The sequence below is a fragment of the Terrapene carolina genome, unplaced genomic scaffold, assembly GCF_002925995.2.
Source record: "Terrapene carolina triunguis isolate 2854851 unplaced genomic scaffold, T_m_triunguis-2.0 Scaffold66, whole genome shotgun sequence".
Lineage (NCBI taxonomy): Eukaryota > Metazoa > Chordata > Testudines > Emydidae > Terrapene > Terrapene triunguis.
In genome coordinates this window covers 48,961,766-48,986,904 of record NW_020664417.1, presented here as the reverse complement: position 1 = coordinate 48,986,904, position 25,139 = coordinate 48,961,766, and the positions used below count along the sequence as shown (strand labels likewise).

The following is a 25,139-nucleotide window of genomic DNA, read 5'->3' as shown; positions in this document are numbered from 1 at the left end:
ACCAGGGAACTGGCAAAACCAGTTAATACAGCTTAAGTAGAGCTTGAAAGACTCTGTGCAGACTACAGTTTCCTTCCCTTTTCTCTTAGCAGCAACAGCACAAGAGAGGCTGCAGCTGTCTGAATCAAATGATATCAAAACTGCTACAACTCTTGAAGTTTGCAGTGTTGTAGCCAGGTTGGTCCCAGGATATTAGAGAGACAAAGTTGGTGATCTTTGTGTAAGTTCGAAAGCGTGTCTCTCTCACCAACAGAAGGTGGTCCAATAAAAGATATTTCCTCATCTACCATGACAACTCTAGAAAAAAGATATAATGTCCTTCCACTAATGAGGACTAAGTCGATGGAATACCTCCACCCTCTCAGCAGAGAGTAGCCCAGAGACCCCCATCCATTGCCAAGAACCAGCACATCAGCTGAACTTCCAAAACTTTGAAGTTTTGACCCAGGAAGCAGCATTTAACATTTTCTTTCTTTCTTGTCCCTCCCCAACCTTTCCCTGACTTAGAGGAAATAAATTGGAGCCCCTTTCACAATGCAGAGATGCCAATCATCCCTGATTTTCAGTAATCCTGGCATATGCGCAAACTATGCAGTGACAGTCTGATAGGAAGTAAGCTGCAATGATTTTGAATGGGTTGGGGCGCTGCTGGATTCACCATCCAAGCCACAGGCTGTATGTTGCACTCTAACTGCTCTGTGTGGACCTTGCCCAACTACAGTAAGACACTCTAGGCACCTAGAGTGAGCCAGCAGAGTCCACAGAGGGCAGTTAGGACTCAACATGCAGTCAGAGGCTTTGGTGGTGAATCCAGTGCCTCAACCCCACTGACAATCACCGTGTAGATTCTCACTACACAGTTTGCAGAGAAGGAGAAGCCAGAGGAGGCAGCGATGGTGGAGGAAAAGAGAAGAAAAATGACAGGCGTGAGAAGAGGACAAGGATCATCCCAGGAAGGAGATCCAGGCCCGGGGCTGGTCAACATAATAAAGAGTCCTAGTGGCATAGAAGGGCAGCTTTCCAAGGGTTGATCCTCTCCTTCTCCCTGTTTGGAAGTGGGAGTCAGGAGCGCAATGAGGAGTGGACCCAGGCTCCCCCCTTGACCTAGATAGGAAGGGGAGGAGGGAGACGTCCTGATTTCCCCACGGGGAGGCTAGGAGAGGGGAGAGGTCCAAGCAACCTCCCTAATTCCTCCCTTTTTTTTAAATTAACATCCCTAAAAGTCTCAGAGCAAGGTTGACATCTCTGACAACATCAAGTACCAGCTTTACATCAGGATTTAGGCGGCTACTCCTCTACCATCCTCCAAACAGACTAATGCCTCACTTTATATAAAGCCACCCACTTGCAACACCACTTTCAGATACTCTGAAGTAGAGGCTTCCCACAGTATAGCAATAACACAGTACTCAGGGGTGCTGAGCACATGTATCATATCTTGAACAGCTGTTGCAGCTCCAGATCTCTCCAACAGTTCACTTTCACTCAGTCATTCTGGGAGTTGAGTAGTTTGGCGACACACTAGTTATCCAACACACTGTTAATTCCTGTCATTGCCAATTAAGCATGCTTCCTATAATCATCCTCCACAGTATAAATCATATAAGGAAAAAGAAATAGAGAACATTAGCAAAAGCTTGGAAAGAAGATCACCAGACACTACTACTTCCAATCTGGTGCAATAAGCAGCCAGCTACCACACATGGATCCAAAATAGATAAACACAAGGATTTCATCCTCAACATAAGATCTCTAGTCAATAAGGGCTTGATCCTCCTACTATTGAAATCAATGCAAAAGTCCCATTGATTCTGATAGCATAGGATCAAGCCTTACATCATTCACGGTCCATGATATTATTGCCAGTGAGGTGCATTACCTAATCTCTGTTGCAGAAGTCCACCTGGCTGATATTGCAAGTCCAGTGTTAGCTCTCCCAGGATATGCTATTGACATACACCAAGGGAGGAGAATCTGAAGTGGAGTAGCCGTTTTTCCATTCTGAGCTCAAATTCAGTAAACCTTATTTGAATCAAAATCTTTTGAATGCATGTAGTTAATCTCTGAGGCCAGAGACAGTACTAATCTGCACATCCTGCTAATCTATAAACCCTTAGGGATGCAGTCAGACTTGTTGATTAACTTTACAAAACTAGTAGCATTAGGAGACTTCAGAACTGAAAGTAATTATTACAGGGATAGCGTAAGAGTGTGTGGCTAAATGTAAGAGGATGAAATTAAGGTGGTAGCCCTGCTGTTTGGGTTATTTTAAAATTAGAGAGGGGAAAGGCTAGCAAATGTACAATAGTGAGCATTGCCATGGGGGGGGAAGGACTAGATGACTGTCAGGTATTAGATCTTTCCCATTTCCAGCTTCTGATTCCATGAACATTTGAGTTCTAATCTTTTACTCCCTCATTTGCTGTGTGGATTCTGGATGTGCCACTGGATTTGCTACGTGGAACACAGCTATTGTAATGTTTCTGGGTCTGTTTCCTTTTCTGTAAACTGAACTAATATTTCACAGAGGTGTTGTGAGCATTTAATTAATTAAAATTTGTATATAGCTGTGAAGATGTAAAGTAATTAATTATTTGTGTTACTATTATTATTCCTACTGTTATCATTTTGAAGAGATTACTAGCTGTCTGCCCTGTTCTATTGAATATAGAATTACATGGAAAGATGACTTTTTGAATCAAAGATTAAATATTAAATAAAATCATGTCTTGCATTTTTTTTGCTTTAAACTTGCTATGGATTTGGGCCTGTAAGGGCTGTTCATATATCTTATGGAGAACATAGGAGGGCAGAACTCACACTTAAACTATCAGTGAATGAACACTAGAAGAGCCTTGAGTTTTGTCAGAAAGCAAAAGTGCCCTTTTAAGAGTAATAGTAGTAGCTATTTACTTTTGCTATATAGAAAAGCTAATAATACTAGACTTGGATGAGATTTCTGGTAGAATAAATACAGCTATTGTGATTGACTTACCCTGGAAATCTTATAAACCCTGCAAAAGTCAAGAGTGTGTTTACTTCCTTTTTGATTAAACAGTGACTGAACATTGGATAATAGTAGTATGGTAAAAATGTGAAATATTTTTCATAACTAAACATTTAACTTTAGACAGTTGTAATAAAATTATAGTATAAAACAAAAGCTATAATTAGCTTTAAAATTATATTCCTATATTTCTAGTGAAGGATTGGGTTTATGAAATAAATCATAGTGTATTATCTGAAACTGTTTGTGAGAAGTCAAGCTTGTAATGCTATGATTTTTAATCACCTGGATACATGTTTACACTTTCAAAAAAACTTTGGAAAGAGGAAGAAATAGAATTGTGTTTTGCTCTCTTTTAACTTCTGATCTGACTCAACAAAAATTATAGACAGCCAAATGCTGAGCTGTAGAGTTTGTGTGTGTTCACGTGCCCAATGTAAAATTCCACTTGCTTGTCTAGAATGGCAAGCTTGCCATTCTAAACTAATGTCTCATGATTGACAAATGTTTTCTGTTCAAAATACTCTTCTGTCCTTGCTCTTCCCCCTCCCCAAACTAATACAAATGCAAATCAGCCTATATCAGAATGAGTTGACTTTTTAAAAGATGTACAGTAGAGAGATGGCTGTAATCCAGATTTAAGATTTTAAACACAAAGTTACATGAAGAACTGTCCAGCTTGCTACATGTTTGGCTTGATAATACCAAACCTTATGGGGATGGTGGTGTTGTCACAGACTTTCTGAGGTATGAACATAACCAAGTTGTCATGTTCAAATCTCAATATGAGGAATTAATTAAATTCCATTGTAGCTGCTGTGTCTAATTGCTATACAATTCTGACAAAAAACTCCATGAGTGCAAAGTTAAGGTTGACCAGTGGTATCTCTTGCTCTTCCAGAACATTGAGTTCAGCAAAACTCTAATTTTGGAAAACCAGAAAATGGGGTTAAGGTACATGTCTGTGCAACCTTATCTCTGCTCTCCTGGAGCTGACAATAGCCACTGTGTGGAGTTTGTATCAACTACAGCTGCATTCACTGTTAGGTGTAGCTATATTGAATGATGGAGGTATGAGTTGGAGAAGCTTGGCAGAGCTGTGATTGTAGTATGAGGTGATCTGGGGGCGTGGGTGAGCCCATCTTCCTGACACCCATATATATGATCAAAAGAAAGAGGTTCATATGTACCTTCCAGGGGGATAAATCATTAACTGATTCCATTCCATTACATTAATTTTTCTCCCTCATTTCAGGTGCTAAAAAGTGGAGGTCCCTTTCAAAACAGGTGAGCAATAGTTCCTTCTGTATCTTGCAACCTTAGATTTCTCCAGATATGAGTTAAGTAAATATATGCTATAAACTTGCAACCACAAGGAGAAAGGATTAGACAATTTTGTTTTTATGGGTGGGATTTTGGTGGTGTTTTTTTTTAATAAATCCCAGATTTTTCAAAAAAAAAACCCAAAACACCGAGACACTTCCTCTTCTGCTTCTTGGAATGTCACAATAGTCACTTGGTCTCTAGTAAAAGGATTGCTTGCTCTAATGCTTAATTATTCCTTCAAAGCCAAGTCTATGCTAGAAAATTAGGATGGCCTAACTGTGTCACTTGGGGTGTGAAAAATCCACACCCTTTAACAGCATAGTTAAAATGACCTAAATCCCCACGTGGACAGTGCTGAGTCAACGGAAGGTGGATTACCTATGCTGATGGGAGAACCCTTCCTGTCAGCTTAGGTAGTATCTACACTAAAGTGTTACAGTGGCACAGCTGCAGCATTTTAAGTGTAGACAAGCCCAAAGCTGATATGGATGCTGTTCACTGGTCTCTAGCTGAATATAAGGCAATGAGTGAACAATAATTTAAAAGGAGCAGACTTGCAAAATTGTCTTAAAAATGTACTAGTTTGGGCACAAAATCTTCTTACCACTATTTTTGTGGTGGTAAAAAGTTACTTATCCCAGTAAGTAGACAAATAGAATTCTGAAAGGCTTGATTAAGCAGCATGTAAAAAAAACATGAGCCTGTTCTGTTCTATGTAAGACTCCATGTTAATCCATATACCATGTACTGGGAGGAAGGAGTGAGTGAGACTAACTTTCCAAGATCCCATAGTCACCTAAAGCAGTGCTTCTCAAAGCCGGTCTGCCGCTTGTTCAGGGAAAGCCCCTGCTGGTCCGGTCCGGTTTGTTTACCTGCCCCGTCCACAGGTTCGGCCGATCGCGGCTCCCACTGGCCGCGGTTCGCCGTTCCAGGCCAATGGGGGCTGCGGGAAGCGGCGCAGGCCGAGGGATATGCTGGCCGCCCTTCCCGCAGCCCCCATTGGCCTGGAGCGGCGAACCGCAGCCAGTGGGAGCCGCGATCGGCCGAACCTGTGGACGGGGCAGGTAAACAAACCGGCCTGGACCGCCAGGGGCTTTCCCTGAACAAGCGGCGAACTGGCTTTGAGAAGCACTGACCTAAAGGAAATAATGAGGTTTAGAAGTACTATGTATTACAATGGGGTCACCTGCCTACAGAACTCTTATGACATCACCAGGTTGCTGAGTTTGTCAAAGTCTACTTCTCCTAAGGGCTAAATCTGCCTGTGGGAGTTGCCTTGGGGCTACCTGCTCTGTATTGATGAGAGGGGAGGGTACCCCTTCCACTGCTTTCTAGCTGTGCAGGAGATAGGGTGGGGGATGAGAGGCTGGCATGCTTAGTCTCTTCCCCCACTGCCATTTGTTTTTAACTTTGTAATTACAAAAATCAGGCTGTCAATGGTTCAGATAACTTTTAGACATGTCACATTGAATTGTCTAATCATTTGAAATAACTAGCCGTTTCTAGTTCTCATATTAGTCATTCCATTCTAGAGCATCTTACTCAGAATTCAAAACTAATTGGGTAATTGAGTAAGGTGCTTTGATTTTATTCAGTCTTCAAAAGATTAATCAAGAATAGAAACAGTATGATATGGCCCAAGTGCATTTTTTCAGATCAGGTGACCAATTTATAGTTGGAAGTTTACACGCTTTTAAGCAGGGCTGGACTCTGGCTTTTTTGTTGTTTTGTTACCTCCTCCCAGGATGCAGTATTTGCAGCTAAAAAAGATCCATGTGGGGTCAGGAGAACAAGCACCTGTGTTCTGACTTCACCTAGCCAGGCTAGAGAGTTTGGGGAACAAATGACTCTTTTCCTTCTACACCCTCTTAATGACTCTCACAAAACCATGAGGAGGAATGTCCTAAGGAGTTCCTTAATCTAACTGCAAAACTGGTTACATTGTAATCTACTCCTGCTGCTTCCCTGCCCCATGGCTGTGTGGAAGTTTATGGAGGCTAGATACACTGTTCTTTAAGTGTAATGGGTACTTGTGCCCCATCTCCTCCAACAGGTTGATGTCTTTGAGGGAGCAAAAGATACTTATTTCCTGCTTCTCAGACTGGTTGCAAGGAGCTTGTCCCTAGCTCCATCCCCATGAGTCTCCCAAGACTTTCTTCAGCAGCAAATATTGCCTTCAGCAGCTGTCTCCCTCCATTCCTGTTAATATCTATTGTTGAAAGAAGAATTACTCCATGATCTCTGTTCGTGTAGGAAAACTATTTCAAAGTACTGCAGGAGTCGCAGAATAACATTTCAGCAAAAATACAACCATATTTGCAGAAACCACAATGGAAAATTGTCTTTTTGTATTTATTCACTGTATATTTCAGTACATTCATCCAAGTATTTACATTTCCAATTTCAAGGCTTATGAAAAAAATAAACCGTTCATTTTTATTTATTTTTATAATATAAAAACTGTTGATCATGTTTTACCCAATCTTAGCAATCATTAGTATTTACCCACCACTGTAGTGTTACAACAGTGTGCCTTACATTGGTAGTGAACAACTAGCAGCTATCAGTGGAGTTTCTGTGGGAGTTTTCCCTGAGAGGCGAGTGGTGATTTTGTGTTCTGGACGTGTAGTTTTGATTTGTGAGTGAGCTGTTCCAAGTGTGTGACTTGATCCAATGGTTGCTGATAGCCCTTAACAAGGGGGTAGTGCTGACCTAGGACTTGTCTACACTTGAAATGCTACAGCATCACAGCTGCAGCACTACTGCTTTGCCAGTCTAGTACTTCAGTGTAGACACTTGCTATAGTACTGGGAGGGGTTCTTCCATTGGTGTAGCTAATCCACCTCTCCGAGAGGCAGTAGCCAGGTCAATGGAAGAATTCTTCTGTCAACCTAATGCTGTCTACACTCCTGAGCAATGTAGTAGGGTCGACTTAACTTTTGAGTGTAGACCTGGCCCTATTTTGACTAGTTTAAAAGCAAGTCATTGGTTAATATTGGAGCAGCTAACAGCTGAGTTTCTGTGGGAGTTTGTAGGTGGGAGGTTTTTTGTCTTTTTTTTTTTTTCTAGGAGTAGGGACTAGAAAGAGAAGATGATGGCTACTGATGCAACATTAGAACTGATCTGAAGAGGAGATGACATGAAGATGGTTGGATGTGCAAACTGGGTCATACATAATCCTAGAGCGGGTATCTGATGGAAGCTACTTATGCATGAAATGTCGCCAGTTAGAATTCCTGGCAGAAAAGATCCAAGGATTCGAGATTAGATGATGATGGAATTCAGACAGGGATTTGAAGTTATAATGGAGACGAGGTGGTTCAGACAACTCAAGATTTGCGGACAACTGCTGAACAAAAGGACCTGGAAGGCGAACTGCCAGAAGCGGAGGGTGATCCATTGAAGAACATGACCACAAGGGCAATGCAGAAGAAGAGACTGGCTAGTGGAGGTGAAATAGAGTTGAACAACAAGTTTACTGCACTGGAGAATGAGGAAGAGAAACAGACAGAAGTTGTGGTGGTGCAGAAGAAGAGAAGGGAAGCGAGTCTATGCATAAGGGAGGAAGAGACAATGGAGATAGTCATGGACTAGAACCCAAGATAAAATGAGGATGTTTTACAGGTGACTGTGAGAGAGAACATAAGACAGATTTATACCAAAACCAGGAAGAGACTGTCACTGGGGACTCCACTCCATACTGAGAAGAAACGACAGGCCTGTCACCAGACCATATCCAGAGAACAGAAGAGTGTTTTATCTGCCAGGAGCAAGGATATGAGATGTGGATTTGAGATTGGAAAGGATCCTGATGGGAGTGGGGAAAAATCCATCAAGTGTGCTGCATATTGGGATGAATGATACTGTTAGATTCCCACTGGAATGGATCCAGGACAGTTATGTTAGGCTTGGTAAGATGCTCAAAGAAGTGGAAGCTCAGATGACTTTCAGTGGGATACTTCTGGACCCTACAGAAGGAGAGTGAATGTGTAGCAAAATAATTAAGATCAACAAGTGGCTCAAGGATTAGTGCTATGAGGAAGGTTTGGGGTTAATCAATCATTGCAAGGCATTCACAGAGGAAGACTATTCTCGCCTGATGGACCCCCCACTAGAGTGCTTGGGGTATTAACCTTTTGGGATCAAGGCTGACACAGTAGTTAAGAAGGACTTTAAACTAGAAAATGTGGGAAGGAGGCTGTGGGAGATTGGTGTAATCTCCATGCCTGACTTCAATACACAGGAGGAGGAAAATCAGCTAAATGAAGATGTAAGAGGTAAAGGAACACCAGAAGATAAGAGTATGGACAGCAAAGAGAAATAAAGTACAAATATCAACTGGAATAGTAGTCAGGTGGGTGATACAATTAGTGAAAGGACTATTTCTAGTTTGGCTAGAAAACTATGTGAGTTCTAAGGGAAACAACTGAGATACTTGTGCACGAATACAAGGAGTCTGGGCAATAAAATGGAGGAACTGGAACAAATAGTGCAGGAAGTCAAATCGGATATAAGGCATGGTGGAAACCTGGTGGAACAGCATTCAAAACTAAAGGATATGTGCTGTTTAGGAGTGATATACATAAAGGTAATGCTGGTGGGGTAGTATGAGGATGTGATAAACTGTAAAGAAATAAGAAATAGTATGGACAAAACTAAATCTGTTTGGGTCAAAATCACTTTGGGGAAGGATTGCAAAAGAGGTTCTATTAGGACAGTGCAGGGCAGTTGCTATAGATTTCCAGGGTTGGACTTGGATATGGATAGAGATCTCTTTAATGTTGTTAGAGAAATACTATCAGTAATTGTATCATAATTGGAAACTTAAACTTTCTGGCTATCGATTGAAGAATAAATGCTACTAATACTGGTAGGGCCTAGTTATTCCTGGTCATGATGCGTTTTTTTCATCAAGTAGTCACCGAACCAGCAACAGGTGATACAATTTTAAACTTGTTTTGGGTAGGTAGTGAGGCCATCGTAGACCTAGCTATAGGAAGTAACCTTGAATAGAGTGATCACAAACTGATTCAGTTTAAATTAAATGGAAGGATAACCAAAACCAGGTTGTCAACTATTTTTTTATTTCAGAAGAGCAGACTGGGAAATTAAGGGAATTACCGTATATACTCGTTCATAAGCCGAATCTTTTTTAGTAAAAAAGGGACGCACCAGAGAAGGGGGTTGGCGTATGAACGGGTATAGAGAGGGAGAGATGGGACACAGCCCCTCCCCCCAACAGAGGGAGCAAGGAGAGGCAGCACAGCCAGCAGAGCCAGAAGGGAAGAGGTGGGGCCAGAGTCTCTCCGCTTCTGCCACGCTGCTCTCCTCCCCAGCCTCCAATGCAGATGCAGCTCCCCAGAGAGTTATACTTACCAATGGAATACCAATTTTCGAAGAATTAGAATACAATAAAATGAATAAAGTATAAAGTAGTATACAGGTACTCACCAATCCAATAGTAGTACTGCACTGCAGAGTGGTTGCTTTCTTGAAGCACTTAGGTGTATACAGGTAAAATTTTCTATACAGTATGTTATCTTATGAAATTACATATCACTATGGGTAGTGCCTGGCGTACATCCAGATCACTAAAAATACACTTAACACTAAAACTATACTGAACATAATTTAATCTTTCTTTGATGATTCAGAAGGAACTTCAGATCTTGCAGTGCCTCAGGGTCATCATTATCAAGATCAGTTTATTATTGTAGATGTGGGAGATTGGGCTGAATCTGTAATGACCCTATGACACACCCTGGAAGCTGCTTTTTTGAATAAATCCCTGATATTGGCTTGCTTACTTGTCTTCTGCCTTTTTTGCATAAAAGTAGAGTGCAGAATTTGCAGTTGCATAACCTCCTGGGCAGTATACTAGTCCCAGTTACTAGATTGAAGATTTGTATTGGGAGATATCAGAAATGCTGATTAATAGAGCTTTCTGGTTGATAAAGTGCCGGATAACACAGCTTTTACTGTATTTGCAATTTTTATCCCAAGCAAGGGGAAAAAACTTGTAGGGAAAGACTCCAGACCCAATTGGATGAATAACCATCTGTAGAGGAGCGGACTCACCCCTGTGGCGCCTCCTGCTGGTGACTTCCAGTAATTAGCTTGTTCCAGCTCTGAAGTGCCCTCTGCAGGCCGGGGATCCGCCTGTCCTCTGGCCCCCGTGTCCCTCCCTGGACCCCGGTGCCCTGGTACCTGGGATGCTGCCCCCTACCAGTAACCCTTCAGTCTTAGGGTCTCCCCTCCCTGGGGAACCCCCACCCACTATTCCCACCTCGCCTCAGTATAAGGCTACTGCCAGTCATCATCTAGCCCCACGCCCTGGGGCAGACTGCAGTATCAGCCACTCATCACTGGCAAGGTTGGGTTTGGACCTGCTGCCTTGGCCTACCTCTGGGCTGCCCTCTGCAACCCCCAGTACCTTTTAGCCCAATGCTAGGCAGCAGCCTGGGGCTTTCCAGGCTGGAGCTCCCCAGCTCCTCTGCCTTTCCCCAGCCCTGCTCCACTCAGGTATCCTGTCTCTAGCTTCCTGCAGCCAGGCCCTTCTCTCTCTGAATGCAGAGAGAGACTTCCTCTGGGCCGCTGGCTCACAGCCTTTTATAGGGACCAGCTGGGCCTGATTGGGGCATAGCCCAGCTGTGGCTACTTCCCCAATCAGCCTAGCTTTTCCCTGCCACAGCCCTCTCCCTGGCTGTTTTAAGCCCTTCAGGGCAGGAGCGGGGTAACCACCCCACTACACCACCTCAGAAAGGTTATTAAGTGTAAGCAGAGAGCCTATAGGGAATGGTAAAAAGGATTGATCAGCAAAGAAATCTACATCCTAGAAGTTAGAAAATGTAGGAGTAAAATAAGAATTGCTAAAAGCCAAGCTGAATTAGCACTTACCAAGGAAATTATATAAAACTAAAAACCTCTTATTTATTATATATAAAGAGAATAAGGAAGGATGAGGTTGGGCCACTATACAGTGTGGATGCGGAGGAGACTAATCTAGGTATGGCCAAAAAACTAAATGAATACTTTGCCTTGGTTTTCAGTAAGGATGATAAGATGGAATATGGGCATGAAGGACAGTGTGCCTGATGGAAATCAGTTTACAGAAATGGAAATTACCACTTCTGAGTGGAAGAAAAACTTAATGTACTCAAAATGGGGGGACCGGATAATATCTGTTCTAGAATACTGTAAGAACTGACACATAAAATTGCTAGTCTGGTAGCAACGATTTTTAAAATTTCAGTCTTTTGGGGGTAGTACCTTCTGACTGAAGAATAGCTAACATCATGCCTATATTTTTTTTAAAGGGGGGGGGGGTAAGGGATCTGTGTTATAACAGACCTGTTAGTCTGACCTCAGCCGTAGTCAAGGCTTTAGAACAAATTGTGAAGGAAAAAATAATTAAATTCATGGAGGCAAATGGAAAATGGAGTGCAATGCACCTTTGGTAAACCCATGTTGCCACACTAACATAATTTCCTTCTTTGAGAAAAAAAACTGATTTTTTTATATAAGGGAAATATAGTAAATCTAATATACAGACTTCAGTAAAGCATTTAACATGGTACCACATGGGAAATTAATAGTTAGAGAAGATGGGCATTAGTACAAGAATTATAAGGTGGGTAAGGAACTAGCTAAAGGGGAGAAGGCAGTGTTTTGTTCTGAAAGGTGAACAGTCAGTTTGGAGGGAGATTGCTAGTGGAGTTCCTCAAGGAACTTGGGACTGATTTTATTTAGTGTTTTTATTAATGACCATGGCACAAAAAGTTTGCTGATGATACAAAGTTGGGAGGCATCATTAATACACAGGAGGACTGGAATATTATGCAGGAAGAATTGGAATACCTTGAGAATTGGAGAGATAGAAATAATGTGAAATAGTACAAAATGCAAGGTGAAACACTCATGGGGTCCCAGAGCCTGGGCTCCAGCCCAAGCACAGATGTTTATACTACAATTTTGTAGCACTGCAGCCTGAGCCCTGCGAGTCCGAATCAGCTGACTTGGGCCAGCCATGGATGTTGTAAACATATCCTGAGAGACTAATAACAAGAATTTCTGCTGTATGTTGGGGGTGCCTCTGTCAGATATGGCAAAGGAGGAGAAAGATCTTGGTGTATTAGTCAATATCAGGATGAATGCAAGTCAGCAACATGATGGAAAAGGGCAAGTATATCAGGCGAGGTGTTTGCCGTAGAGATAGGGCAAGACCCCATTTGGAATACTGCGTGTAATTCTGGTCACCCATGTTTGAGAATGAGGAATTCAGATTGAAGCAGGTACAAAGAAGGGCTACTAGGGTGATGACGGGAATGAAGAGCTTATTTTAGAAGAGAAGACTAAAATTGCTTGGATGGTTTAGCCTAGCAAAATGAAGACTGAGGGGGATTATGATTGCTTTCTATATAAATGCATAAGGAGAATAGACACCAGGGAGGGAGAAAAACTATTTAAGCTAAAGGACAAATGGGTATAAACTATCTCTGAACAAATTCAGGCTGGAAATTAGAAGGTTTCTAGCCATCAGATGAGTGAGATTCTGGAACAGCCTCCCCAATAGGAGTTGTGGGAGCAAACAACTTACTTAGTTTTAAGAGAGAGCTGGATAAATATATGAGTCAGATTGTGTGTTGAGATTGCTTGTGATTGTAGGATCTGGGCTTGGCATCCTTGGGGGCTACCTTCTGGTTTTTCTTATATTCCTAAAATCTCATGCTTCAGGGCTTCTGCCAGTCTTCTGCAGGGATCAGAAAGGGATCTCCCCCAATATAATTTTTTTGCTTGTTTCCTCTGAAGCATCAAGATGGCCACAGCTGGAGATGAGAGAGTGGATGGGGTAGTGCTTTGATTTGGCACTCGGCATTTTCTCTCTCAGGTGCTTAGCTTACTGGTTCTTGCTCACATGCTCAGGATCTAACTTATTGCCATATGTGGTGTTGGGAAGGAATTTTTTCCCAGGTCAAATTGGCAGTGGCCTAGTGGTTTTTTCACCATGCTCTGCAGTCTGAGGTGAGAGTCACTTGCTGGGTATATCACACTTAATCATTTCCCTACCATTGCAGGGGCCTTAGGAATTGGTGCACCTCAGTCCCTGCTATTCTCTGCCTGTGTCACATAATAGTTTAGTCTCCTAGGCTGTAATACTTTGGTCTACTTTTGGGTGTTGTGTTTGGTGTGTTGGTGGCCTGTGATATACAGATGTCAGACAAGATGATCTTGTGGTCCCTTCTGGCCTTAAACTCTACATCATTTTTCAATCCCACTATGTATCACATCCCTCAAATATATGCTGAAAATTGTAACTAACTGTATAAATCTCAGAGAGACGGGGTGGATGGTAATATCTTTTATTGGCCCAAAGAAAGCTTGTCGATTTCACCAACAGAAGTTGGCCCAATAAAAGACATTACCTCACCTACCTTGTCTCTCCAATATCCTGCGACTAACACCGGTACAACAACACTTTATAAATCTCAAAATATAATGATTTGCCTTTTGTTTGTTTGGCTTCCATTATGCTTCTGGTTAATCTGAAACGAGGTTCATGCTCTGATCCTCTGAGTGGACTGTGCAGACTTCTGCACCCATGTAGACCCAGTTGCATGACTGAGCACTTTATTAGGAAGAAATGGCACCAGATCTAAAAGTAGCAAGCTCTTTTGTTTTTGTACAATGTTCCCAGACAGGATCTTTAGTTTGGTTACCTTATCATGTGTATCTCTCCAAGTGGATTGCCTTCAATAAATAATATAAATTCTACACTTTTTTTGTTTACTCTACTGCAGTTAGACTACAGTAAAATCTGTTCTCACTTAATAATTAACAAGAAAAATTAAATTTTCATAATCCAAAATCTGCAATTTATTTTAATATAGTAATTAACTAGATTACCAGGAGTAGAGATAAGTAAATAATTTTTAGAAAACCATTTGACAAATTGTAGCACTTTCTGTTTGTGCATTGTCCCGGAACAAATCATGATTTTAATAGATTTATTTATCTGAAATTATTTCTGCAAATAATTATTGTTCTGTAGATTATTTACCAGAAGCTTGTAGTGATGATTTGAAAATCAAAATGTTATGGATATGAAGGTTCCATAATATGTTTCTTCTCCCTGACTGGATGTGTAAAACTCATGTGACCCATTCCTGCAAGGTGTGGGAATGCCTCTTGAGAGTACTGAGCATTCTCAACTCCTGTGAAACTCAGCAGAAGTTGAGGGTGCTCAGCTGACAAAATTCTGCTCTTATTGATACTGGTGTTAAATTGTTGTATGTCTATTGACTTTATTGGAATTATCGCAGTTTGATTTGCACTTTTCATTGGTGTAATTGAGAGCAGAATCTATCCTGGTATCCCTGCAAGGTGCTGAATGACTTGTAAGCCTGAAGAAGCCCATTATCAGCTTTCTAGTATGAAATTTGTTTTGGTGTAAGTGAAGTTAGACATAAAAGCAATGCATCCAAATTTGGGGCCTGAACCAAAGCCCATTGAAGTCAGTGGAGTCTTTCCATTGACTTCAATGGCTATGGATCAGTCCCCCAATAAAAATACGTTAGTAAATGAGTTGTAGCAACAAATTGAAAAGTTCAGTCATGCATAAGGTGTACTGAGTTACATATAAGACCCCAGTCCTACAAACTGTGAACTATGAATACAGATTTGCTCATGAGCCTGGTATCAGGACTACTCACATGAGCTAACCTTACACTGTGTTTAAGTGTTTGCTGGATCAGGGCCCATGTGCTTTTCTAAGCTAAAATTTTTCCACTTACAACTGCCATACACTGGGAATTAAGTTAAATAGGAAGTTTGTGTAAAATTACTTGTCTCTGGTCTTGGTTTCTTAGATTTCACTATTTAATCTGATAACGACTTTACCAACTACTTTGTGTTTTTTAATTTTTTTTTTCTTTCAGGAATTGAATCAGATACTTATAGAGACACCACCAGTTTGGAAAGGATCATCAAAACTTTTCCGTAATCTTAGAGAGAAAGGTGAGGAAGATTTATTTTACTGAATGACTTTACTACATCTATTTTAGATTCTGTATAGTAGAAATATTGTTGCTAAAATATGCACTTTTAAGCTGAACCCTTAATTTTTTTTTCCAAAAAGAGGGAAACAGTTGTCTTTTACATTTTAGAGACTAGCAAAGTTTCCTTCAACATCTGCATTGTTTGATCATGATTGCAGCTGCCGTAGGATCGTTATATATAGTACTATCTGAATCTGGAACAGTTTTTTGAAGTGTGTTGTATTGGTATTTAAATGTTTCAAGTTTAATTTTGTCCTTCTAATGAAAATTACCTACAAAAGAGACAGAGATAAAATACTTTAAATTAAAGGATACAGAATGACTTTCAGTTTTGGTAGATGCAAAGATAGTAATGTATATTGATTTCCTTGAAAAACTTCACAGTTATTCATGTTCACCACAACACTAATTGGTAACTTCTAAAATCCCATATATTACATCAACTCTTTAATCAAGAAAATCAGATTTATGCATTAGCAATTTCTAAAATTCTGCAGATCAAGGTTTTGACTTGAAAATTTTCATAGCTTCTGACCATCAAACTTCACATTAATTATTGGGAAAAGATCAGGGCTGGCTCCAGGGTTTTTGCCGCCTCAAGAGGCATCCAAAAAAAAAAAAAAAAAAAAGCAGCGATCGCGATCTGCGGCGGCAATTCGGCGGGAGGTCCTTCCTCCGAGCGGAAGTGAGGGACCGTCTGCTGAATTGCTGCTGAATAGCTGGACGTGCTGCCCCTCTCCGGAGTGGCCGCCCCAAGCACCTGCTTGGCAAGCTGGTGCCTGGAGCCGGCCCTGGAAAAGATATAATCTGACATATTTTTAAAAAAATACATATTCTCTAAAAACCTGCTGGTTTCTGTACTATGGAAACTTGTAAAAGCCATCCAAATTAATCTATTTAGTCTTGCATTTATTTCCACAGTAGCCGAAGACTCATGGATTTTTTTAATTAAATCTGGCCTTAAATTAGTTAAGTCAGACAACTATTACAAGATGGTACAAACAAAAATATTATCTATTACAGCAGGTTGAATAAAGTGATCTTGAAATACTAGTCCGCCTGAGCTGGTGATTCTTGTTAGAATGAGACCGTGGAAGAGTTAAGTCCTTTCTGAGTATTGGGGCTGGAGGTATTTTTCTGTGCTGTTGCCAGATACCAATATTGGGATGACTGCTGTTCAGTTTTTGTTAGGTTTCAAACTGAACTAAACATTTACAATAAAGCTATAAAGAAACCCCCAAAATTAAGCTCATCTTTGGAACGATACTAAAAATGTTGCAGTATGCCTCAACTTCATGGTCATGAAAACCATTTGCTGTTCACTATTGTTTCTTTTTCTTTTTTTAAAGCTTCAGGATTTATTATAAAAATGAGTTTTAGATCATCTAAATGAAACACAAAAATTTCATTTTTAGAATGTTTATAAACATTGGTTCAGTTATGTGCTTAGAACAATGTGCTAGGACTCAGGAGATCTGGGTTCTATTTCCAGTTGAGACATTGGGCAAAGTAACTGTGCTTCAGTTTTTCCATCTGTAAAACATCCAATCTTGGAAAATGCTTTGAGCTCTACTGATGAAAAGCACTGCATGAGGTATAACTATTATTTATTACATATACCTTATTCCATTGAAAAATATTCATACATAAGAAAAGATTCTGTAAGAACTAGTATTAAAATTAGGGCTCAAATTTTAAATATTTAACAATAGGAATTGCCTTTCTCACCCTTCACATAACATTTGTTAAAACCATATATTTATTTATATATTTTAACTGTGTTACTCCTCAGTCCTTAAGTATATCTCCTTCATGCAAGGCTGTTACAGAATTCCAGCAACACTTTTTTATTTTTGTTTTTGGTGACCTATCCTTTATTAAAAGATACCTTACTATGCAACTACTTTGTTAGGCTGAGAAGTTCCTGTGCATGAAAGCAATATTAAATTATTTGCATGTTCCTCATATATGATACAAGGTGAAAAACTGGGTAGCTACATCAAATGTACCTTTGATTTAGAAAAGGAGTGAAGTAAAATATAAAGGAATTATTTAATTAAAAGTTTGACTAAATTGCATGCTAAATGACACTTTAATTAATAATGGGGGGGGAAACACATACAGGCTCCCCTGCCTAATTCCCCTGCTGCAGGAGAGGGCATGAGCCACATGCCACTCTTACTGCATGTCTGATAAGAAAAGGGCAAGGATATTGAAAACCTGAGGGGAAGCTAAACCCATCCTTGGGTGAGGAACTGGACTGAAAGGCTTTCCTGCTGAGAGGCGATACTGAGTGTGCTATCCAGTAGACCACCTGACCCTCCAAGGGCTCTATTGCATTTGGCATGATAGGCAGTGGTCTCAGCACACTAGTGGCCGAGGCATTGTCAATTTTTGGGGGGCATCACAGCAAAGGAGATTTTAAAGAAGAGATTTGAAGGAGTATAGTGAAGTAGCTTTGTGGATACTTACAGGCAGATCCTCCCAAGCATGAGGCAACATGGGAGAAAGCACAAGGTGCTTGTTTCTTATCAGTATTTGATAATAAAATAATCTTCATATCAACTGAGAATTACATTATATGTTCTATTAATAGTTGTTGATGTGACTCTACTTTTAAAAGATCCAGATATGATCTGAATAATGTAAACATTGCCATATAATAGGCAATCACATATGCAATATAAATAACTCTTCTAAGAAAGTTTCTGTAACTTTTTTTTCTGTTTGCAACCCACAATGGTATTTCTTGGAGCAATTGATTCAACTCCAAATTCCACACAGACAAAACAACTATGTCTCTCCTTTATTTGAATTCTTTATTGAACTATTTTAGAACCTAGAACCTATTATATCAATATTCTCCATTAAAAAGCGTATCCAATAATAAGTTTTGTGAATTGTGTAATACAAATGTCTCTAAAATTTCTGCATCTGATTCACCAATATTTTACTCCAGTTTTCTGTCAGTGAGAGTCAATTGAAATTAATAAAATTATGGTGTAAAATTGGAGCAAAGTGGTAGACTAATAATAGTGCTTTTAATTAGTAGGTTCAAAGTACTTTACAAAAGAGGTATCATTGTTTCCATTTTATAGATGAGGAATCTGAGAGGCGGAGAGATGACATGCCAAAGGCAGAGATAGGAATAGAATCGAGATCTCCAGAGTCCCAATCCAGTCTTAATCCCCTAGTTCACACTGTCTCTCCATTAGGTTTTATTGCTACAATATATGCGTTTTGATATCAAGTATGTAGATGGACAGGTCCTCAGCTGGTGTATTTTGGCAGAGCTTCATTGAAGTCAATTTAGCTACACCAATTTACACCAGGTAAGGATAGGGCCCAGGGCTTTTTATTTGAATTATTTTCACCTCAAGTGATCTCTGCACCTTCTATGTGGTCTTCGAGTTAGCCCTTCTTTCTGAGCAATAGTCATTCCAGAATCTTTCTCCCATAACACTCAGGGCAGTCAACCAGAACTATCTGTCCATAGGTTGCAATATACTAGTACAAACAAAAGAAGGGAATGCTTTCAAGGCCTCCTAGATAGCTCCCTTCATGTCTGCTGACATACTACTTCACAGTTGCTCTTCCTTTGTTTTACAACAAAGAAGGTGGTATCAAACACTGAAAAACAATCTGTAAAATAATTTACATTTGACTGATTACTCAAGGGTGTTTTACATCCCTTTATCTATATCTCAGCCGCATTTGATCTCTAGGTAGCTGACCTTCCAAGTAGTTACAGACCTAATGAAAAATTGGAACTGGCCTTTGACACATAACAGTAATTCTCAGTTTCTTAGGTGCTGTACGAAATCTAGATGACACAAGACAGAATACATGGTTGTATTTATTATTAGAGTAACTGCTTTTAAATTTGAAGTGCTAGCAGAAGTAGTTAAATTTTGTTTACAAATCCACAATTTGGGGTGGGGGGGGAGTGAGATACTGACTTATAAGGAAAATGGATAGTATTAGAACTGCTTAGAAGCCTTCCCTACTTTAGCAGCACCACCACAACCACCAGCGGCATCAGGAGGTTTACTCCAGGGATTTCCATTTAGACTGGGGAAGTGGGAGAAGAATTAAATATGTTTGTTTATTTTATTTTCTGAAATTAGGGGTGTGGCTAGGGCGGGAGAGGAAAGAGGTTCAAATTTGGTGAATTTACGGGTGTTTATGGGAGTTAGGTGTCTAGGCACTTTTGAAAATCCCACTAGGCACCTGCATCTTCAGGCAGCACTTAAATACTTGAAAAAATCTGGCCCTTGAAGTTTGGCCAGTATTATAGACTAACTCATAACTCCTATGTTTTTGAGATAGTGCCCCTCCTATCATGTTGGGGACTAGGAACCAGTTTTGGTGGTCTGTCCTTAAAGATTAATGGAGCTGAAGCCTTTCCAGTAGACCCTCAAGGCAATAATTGTTCCTTAAGCAGCCCATTTTGAAAAGAGTCCAGAATACCCTTAATTCACTGACCTTCTGGGCACGCTGCAAGATTATCTATTTACCTAGGCTTTTGGGGAAGAAGGAGCGCAATTTGTGGTAATGGGCGTATAATATGGATGTTGAGTTCAACCCTGATTAATTATTTTCTGCAGTAAGAACCAGATGCTAGTTCAGAATTTTTTGTGATTGGATTTTTAACGTATCGCAAAAGTATTGAGAGGCCTAGAATAGGTGCTTCATATATATCTAAATCAGTAAATAGTTCAGACATTACACTTTTTAACAAAGCCTTAAAAATCAGTAATTAAAATTTATAAGCTCATCTAATAAGAGCTGAATGTAAAATTCAAAGCATAATTAGAGCGTATGTATGTATACACAGAGGCAGCTAAATACTAAAATCTGTGTATTGTTAAGCAATGTGAGAATCAAAATTCCTAACAAGATATGTGTACTAACATTTAGTAAAATTATGACCCAAGCTTGAACATATTTAAACAGCTGACATCAGGAGAGAACACAGTTTTAATTGTAATCTGAAACCTTTGTATACTACTATAAAATACTTCCATGTGTCATAGTTGGGGTTTTGGAAAAACTTGATGTAATGCATCATACACATTACTTTCAAGGGATGAGACTAATCTATGTTTAACCTAGTGTCTTAGTAGTAAGGCTGCAGTGTATTTGTAGAACAACTTACCTGGACTACAAACCACTCTCCGCTGGCGAGAGAGAGAGAGAGAGATTTTGGTTTTCTGACAGTTCCAATATATCAGAAATTAATCTCACATTGAACAAAACTTTTTGGGTATTTTTAACTTGTTCTAAAAGATAAAGAAAATGAAGGGCTACGTTTGGAAAACAGGAGGAGGTGATTTATAACCATTAGTCCAGTGGCAGTGGTTCTTAACCTTTACTGCAGCCTGCACCCCTTTGGTTCTCAAAATATGTTCTTGCACCCCTTATCAAAAATGGTGCCTGTGCTTAATTTGTGTTTTTGATGATTTACGTTCTAAAATTTTTTGGCATGTCTCGCACCCCCAGGGAGTGTGTGCACCCCAGGTTAAGAACCACTGGGTTAGAGCAATCACTTGGAATGTGGACAGCCTAGGTCTGGAGCAGAGTGCCTAAACCACCAGGCTATTGGCTGCCTATTCTAGTGTGGGGCTCTCTCAATCTCTCCTTTTGAAGCTGTTCCATTTTGTATAAATAAATATTCATTGAAGCAGGAATTGGAATGTAGGTGTTCTCCCTCCCAGGTGAGTGTCCTGAGTACAAGGCTATAGATAGTCATTCATTTTCACTCTTCCCCCCTCAATGACTGTTCAAGTATTTTATAAAAAGTGGAACAGCTTCAATGGGACAGAGTAAGAGAGCCCCCCTTTTAGAATGCCTAATAGCCTGGTTGTTATGATACTTACCTAGAAGGAGTGGAGACCTGGGTTCAAGTCCCTGCTCTGGAGTGGAGATTTGAACCTGGGTCTCCCACTTCCCAAATGAGTACCCTAACCATTGCACTAAAGGTTATAAGGAGGGTGACAGTGCCCCCCCCCCTTTTTTTGGTGAATAATGCCTAGATCCCTGTGTGAAATCTTTCCTGTACAAGATTTCATTTTGTTAATGTTGACATGATTCATTTTGACTTTTTGGGAATTTTTTTTTTTTGACTGAAACAATTTGCTGGAATCTACATGAATTTGCAAAATGTTTCAGTCAACCTAAATCTGCTTTCTGACTGAAAAAGTTTCATCTGAACAATTTTGCCCAGCTGTAATGTATATATATGTTAATAAAAAAAAAGAAAAGAAAGAAAACTCTAATTTTTCAAGCTTGACAAATGAAGGCTCATTAGAGTTGATATGACATGACACTTTTTTTTGTCTCTAGGTTTGATTTCCTACACAGAATATCTGTTTCTCCTTTGTATCTTAACAAGTAAGTATTCTGAAAAAAACTCACTGCAATTTTGTAAGTGGAGGAGGTTTTGGAATTAATTGATAAATTTAACAGTAACAAGTCACTGGGACCAGATGGCATTCACCCAAGAGTTCTGAAAGAACTCAAATGTGAAATTGTGGAACTATTAACTATGGTTTGTAATCTGTCCTTTAAATCAGCTTCTGTACTCAATGACTGGAAGATAGCTAATGTAACGCCAATATTTACAAAGGGCTCTAGAGGTGATCCCGGCAATTACAGACCGGTAAGTCTAAAGTCAGTACCGGGCAAATTAGTTGAAACAATAGTAAAGAATAAAATTGTCAGACACATAGAAGGACATAAATTGTTGAGCAAAAGTCAACATGTTTTCTGTAAAGGGAAATCATGTCTTACTAATCTATTAGAGTTCTCTGACGGGGTCAACAAACATGTGGATAACGGGGATCCATGGACATAGTGTATTTAGATTTCCAGAAAGCCTTTGACAAGGTCCTTCACCAAAAGCTCTTACGTAAATTAAGTTGTCATGGGTTAAGAGGGAAGATCCTTTCATGGATTGAGAACTGGTTAAAAGACAGGGAACAAAGTGTAGGAATAAATGGTAAATTTTCAGAATGGAGATCGGTAACTAGTGGTCTTCCCCAAGGGTCAGTCCTAGGACCAATCCTATTCAACTTATTCATAAATGATCTGGAGAAAGGGGTAAACAGTGAGGTGGCAAAGATTGCAGATGATACTAAACTGCTCAAGATAGTTAAGACCAAAGCAGACTATGAAGAACTTCAAAAAGATCTCACAAAACTAAGTGATTGGGCAACAAAATGGCAAATGAAATTTAATGTGGATAAATGTAAAGTAATGCACATTGGAAAAAATAACCCCAACTATACATATAATACGATGGGGGCTAATTTAGCTACAACTAATCAGGAAAGAGATCTTGGCGTCACCGTGGATAGTTCTCTGAAGACGTCCACGCAGTGTGCAGAGGCAGTCAAAAAAGCAAACAGGATGTTAGGAATCATTCAAAAAGGGATAGAGAATAAGATGGAGAATATCTTATTGCCCTTATATAAATCTATGGTACGCCCACATCTTGAATACTGCGTACAGATGTGGTCTCCTCATCTCAAAAAAGATATACTGGCATTAGAAAAGGTTCAGAGAAGGGCGACTAAAATGATTAGGGGTTTGGAACGGGTCCCATATAAGGAGAGATTAAAGAGGCTAGGACTTTTCAGCTCGGAAAAGAGGAGACTAAGGGGGCATATGATACAGGTATATAAAATCATGAGTGGTGTGGAGAAAGTGAATAAGGAAAAGTTATTTACTTGTTCCCATAATATAAGAACTAGGGGCCACCAAATGAAATTAATGGGCAGCAGGTTTAAAACAAATAAAAGGAGTTCTTCTTCACACAGCGCACAGTCAACCTGTGGAAATCCTTGCCTGAGGAGGTTGTGAAGGTTAGGACTATAACAGGGTTTAAAATAAATTCATGGAGGTTAAGTCCATTAATGGCTATTAGCCAGGATGGCTAAGGAATGGTGTCCCTAGCCTCTTTGTCAGAGGGTGGAGATGAATGGCAGGAGAGAGATCACTTGATCATTACCTGTTAGGTTCACTCCCTCTGAGGCACCTGGCATTGGCCACTGTCGGTAGACAGGATACTGGGCTGGATGGACCTTTGGTCTGACTCAATATGGCCATTCTTATGTTCTTATATGTTCTTATGTAAGATTCTGAATTTATTCCAAAAATTATATAAATTATATGGGGAAAAAATCACATGCATCTTTTCCATATAACTTGGCCACTGTATTGTCCCAGTGTAATCTCGTAACTTTTCAATTGAAGTGTTGTATTACATAAAGCACCCTTTACTGAAAATGAGAGATTAGGGATTATCAGGTGAATTGAACATCAGTTTGTAGTGTATAATCTCAGTCCTCTGAAATTGCTGCATAATTGTTAGATAAATTTATTAAAGTTTATAAAGGACTTTTGAAGATGGAGAGAGATACATAAATTGTAAATATTATTTTTCAATCTATATATGATATCCGCTTACATAGTTTTAAAAAATCTGTTGAAACTGAGCCAAACATTTATTTGTAAACAACAAACACCAACAAAATTAAATATTTGTTTTGTCTTCCACCTGGGAAAACAATATAGAAGAATGTAGAAGGTGTAATTGTTTGATTGTACTAGAGTCAATTATGTATAGTATAGATTTTCCATAACTAACACATTTGTTTGAGATTTTAGATTTGTAAATTAAAAATTTACAAACTAGTTTTAGAAGTTTTGTTAACTTTAAATAGGAGGCTTTTAAAACTGTCATCTTTTGGAATTTAAAAATCAAACACAAAAACCACAACAGTGCTTCATTTATTTGGGCATTTCATGCAAGAATTATCAACTGTAAGCATGGAATCATGTACACAGGGTTGTATGTGTCAGAACCCAGTTCTTTTTAATCCAGACTTTTCAAAGAGGTTTATATGAGAAACTAATACCTCAGATGTAGAGCTAGGGGCTCTTATTACATAAGAAGTTAAGGGAGAAGAAAACCCCATATTCTACATAAGCTGAAAGCTCTTCTCCAGAGGGAAAGTGTATTCATCATTGAGAAAGAGGCCGCGGCAGTAAGTGGGCTATGGACTGCCTAAGATACTATTTGCTGAGGAACCCTTTTTCTCTGATCACAGACCTCCCTAAATGGAGCCCTGGCAGGCACCTGGTGCTGACAGCAGGAGCCCAACAGGCACCTGGCACTGACTCGTAATTTGGGGGGGCACTGAAGATCTGAACCCTAGTGTGCCCGGCAGGGACTGAAGCCCCAGTACTTCCCAGCAGGGGCTGAAGCTCCGAGCTACAGTGCACCTGGGGGGGCTTCATTTGGGGGGGTCGGGGGGGCCCCCCCCCCCCCCCCCCCCCAGTTACGAGTCAGCCCCGGGCGCCAGCTCCTCCGAACCCACCAGCACACAGCCAGTCACTCCTCTACCTGCACTAGACCCCCCACACACACTAACTGCTCACGGCACCCCAGAGCTTTGTGGTCTGGTCAAAAGCATCTAGCAATCTGGATTTTTCCCACAGTCCCCCTATTGACTACCCCTGCTCTAGAATATTTTGGTTGAGGAGCTTCCCTGAATTTGTTTTCCATTACAGATAATATCCATAAAATGGACTAGTGTCTGACCAAAAATGAGATTCTTTATCATAGGTAAGAAGTGAAATGGGAGGTGCCTTATCCATTTTTTGACTGAAGAATAAAATAGTTCAAATGTCTGAATGGTAGAAGTTAAACTGGAATTTTCAAAATCCAAACAGCTGAGGTTATGAGC

At 40.0% G+C, this 25,139-nt stretch overlaps 1 protein-coding gene across 4 annotated transcripts in view; it reads left to right on the top strand.

Annotated features, from left to right (window-relative positions):
- MICU3 (mitochondrial calcium uptake family member 3) overlaps positions 1 to 25,139 on the top strand; it is an 81,302-nt gene that overhangs the window by 1,129 nt on the left and 55,034 nt on the right. For all 4 annotated transcript variants that reach the window (XM_024193316.3, XM_024193325.3, XM_024193309.2 and 1 more), the window contains exons 2-4: positions 4,263 to 4,294; positions 15,268 to 15,346; positions 21,733 to 21,780. In XM_024193316.3, coding sequence (XP_024049084.1) covers positions 4,263 to 4,294; positions 15,268 to 15,346; positions 21,733 to 21,780 — 159 coding nt within the window. The remainder of the gene's footprint in view (positions 1 to 4,262; positions 4,295 to 15,267; positions 15,347 to 21,732; positions 21,781 to 25,139) is intronic.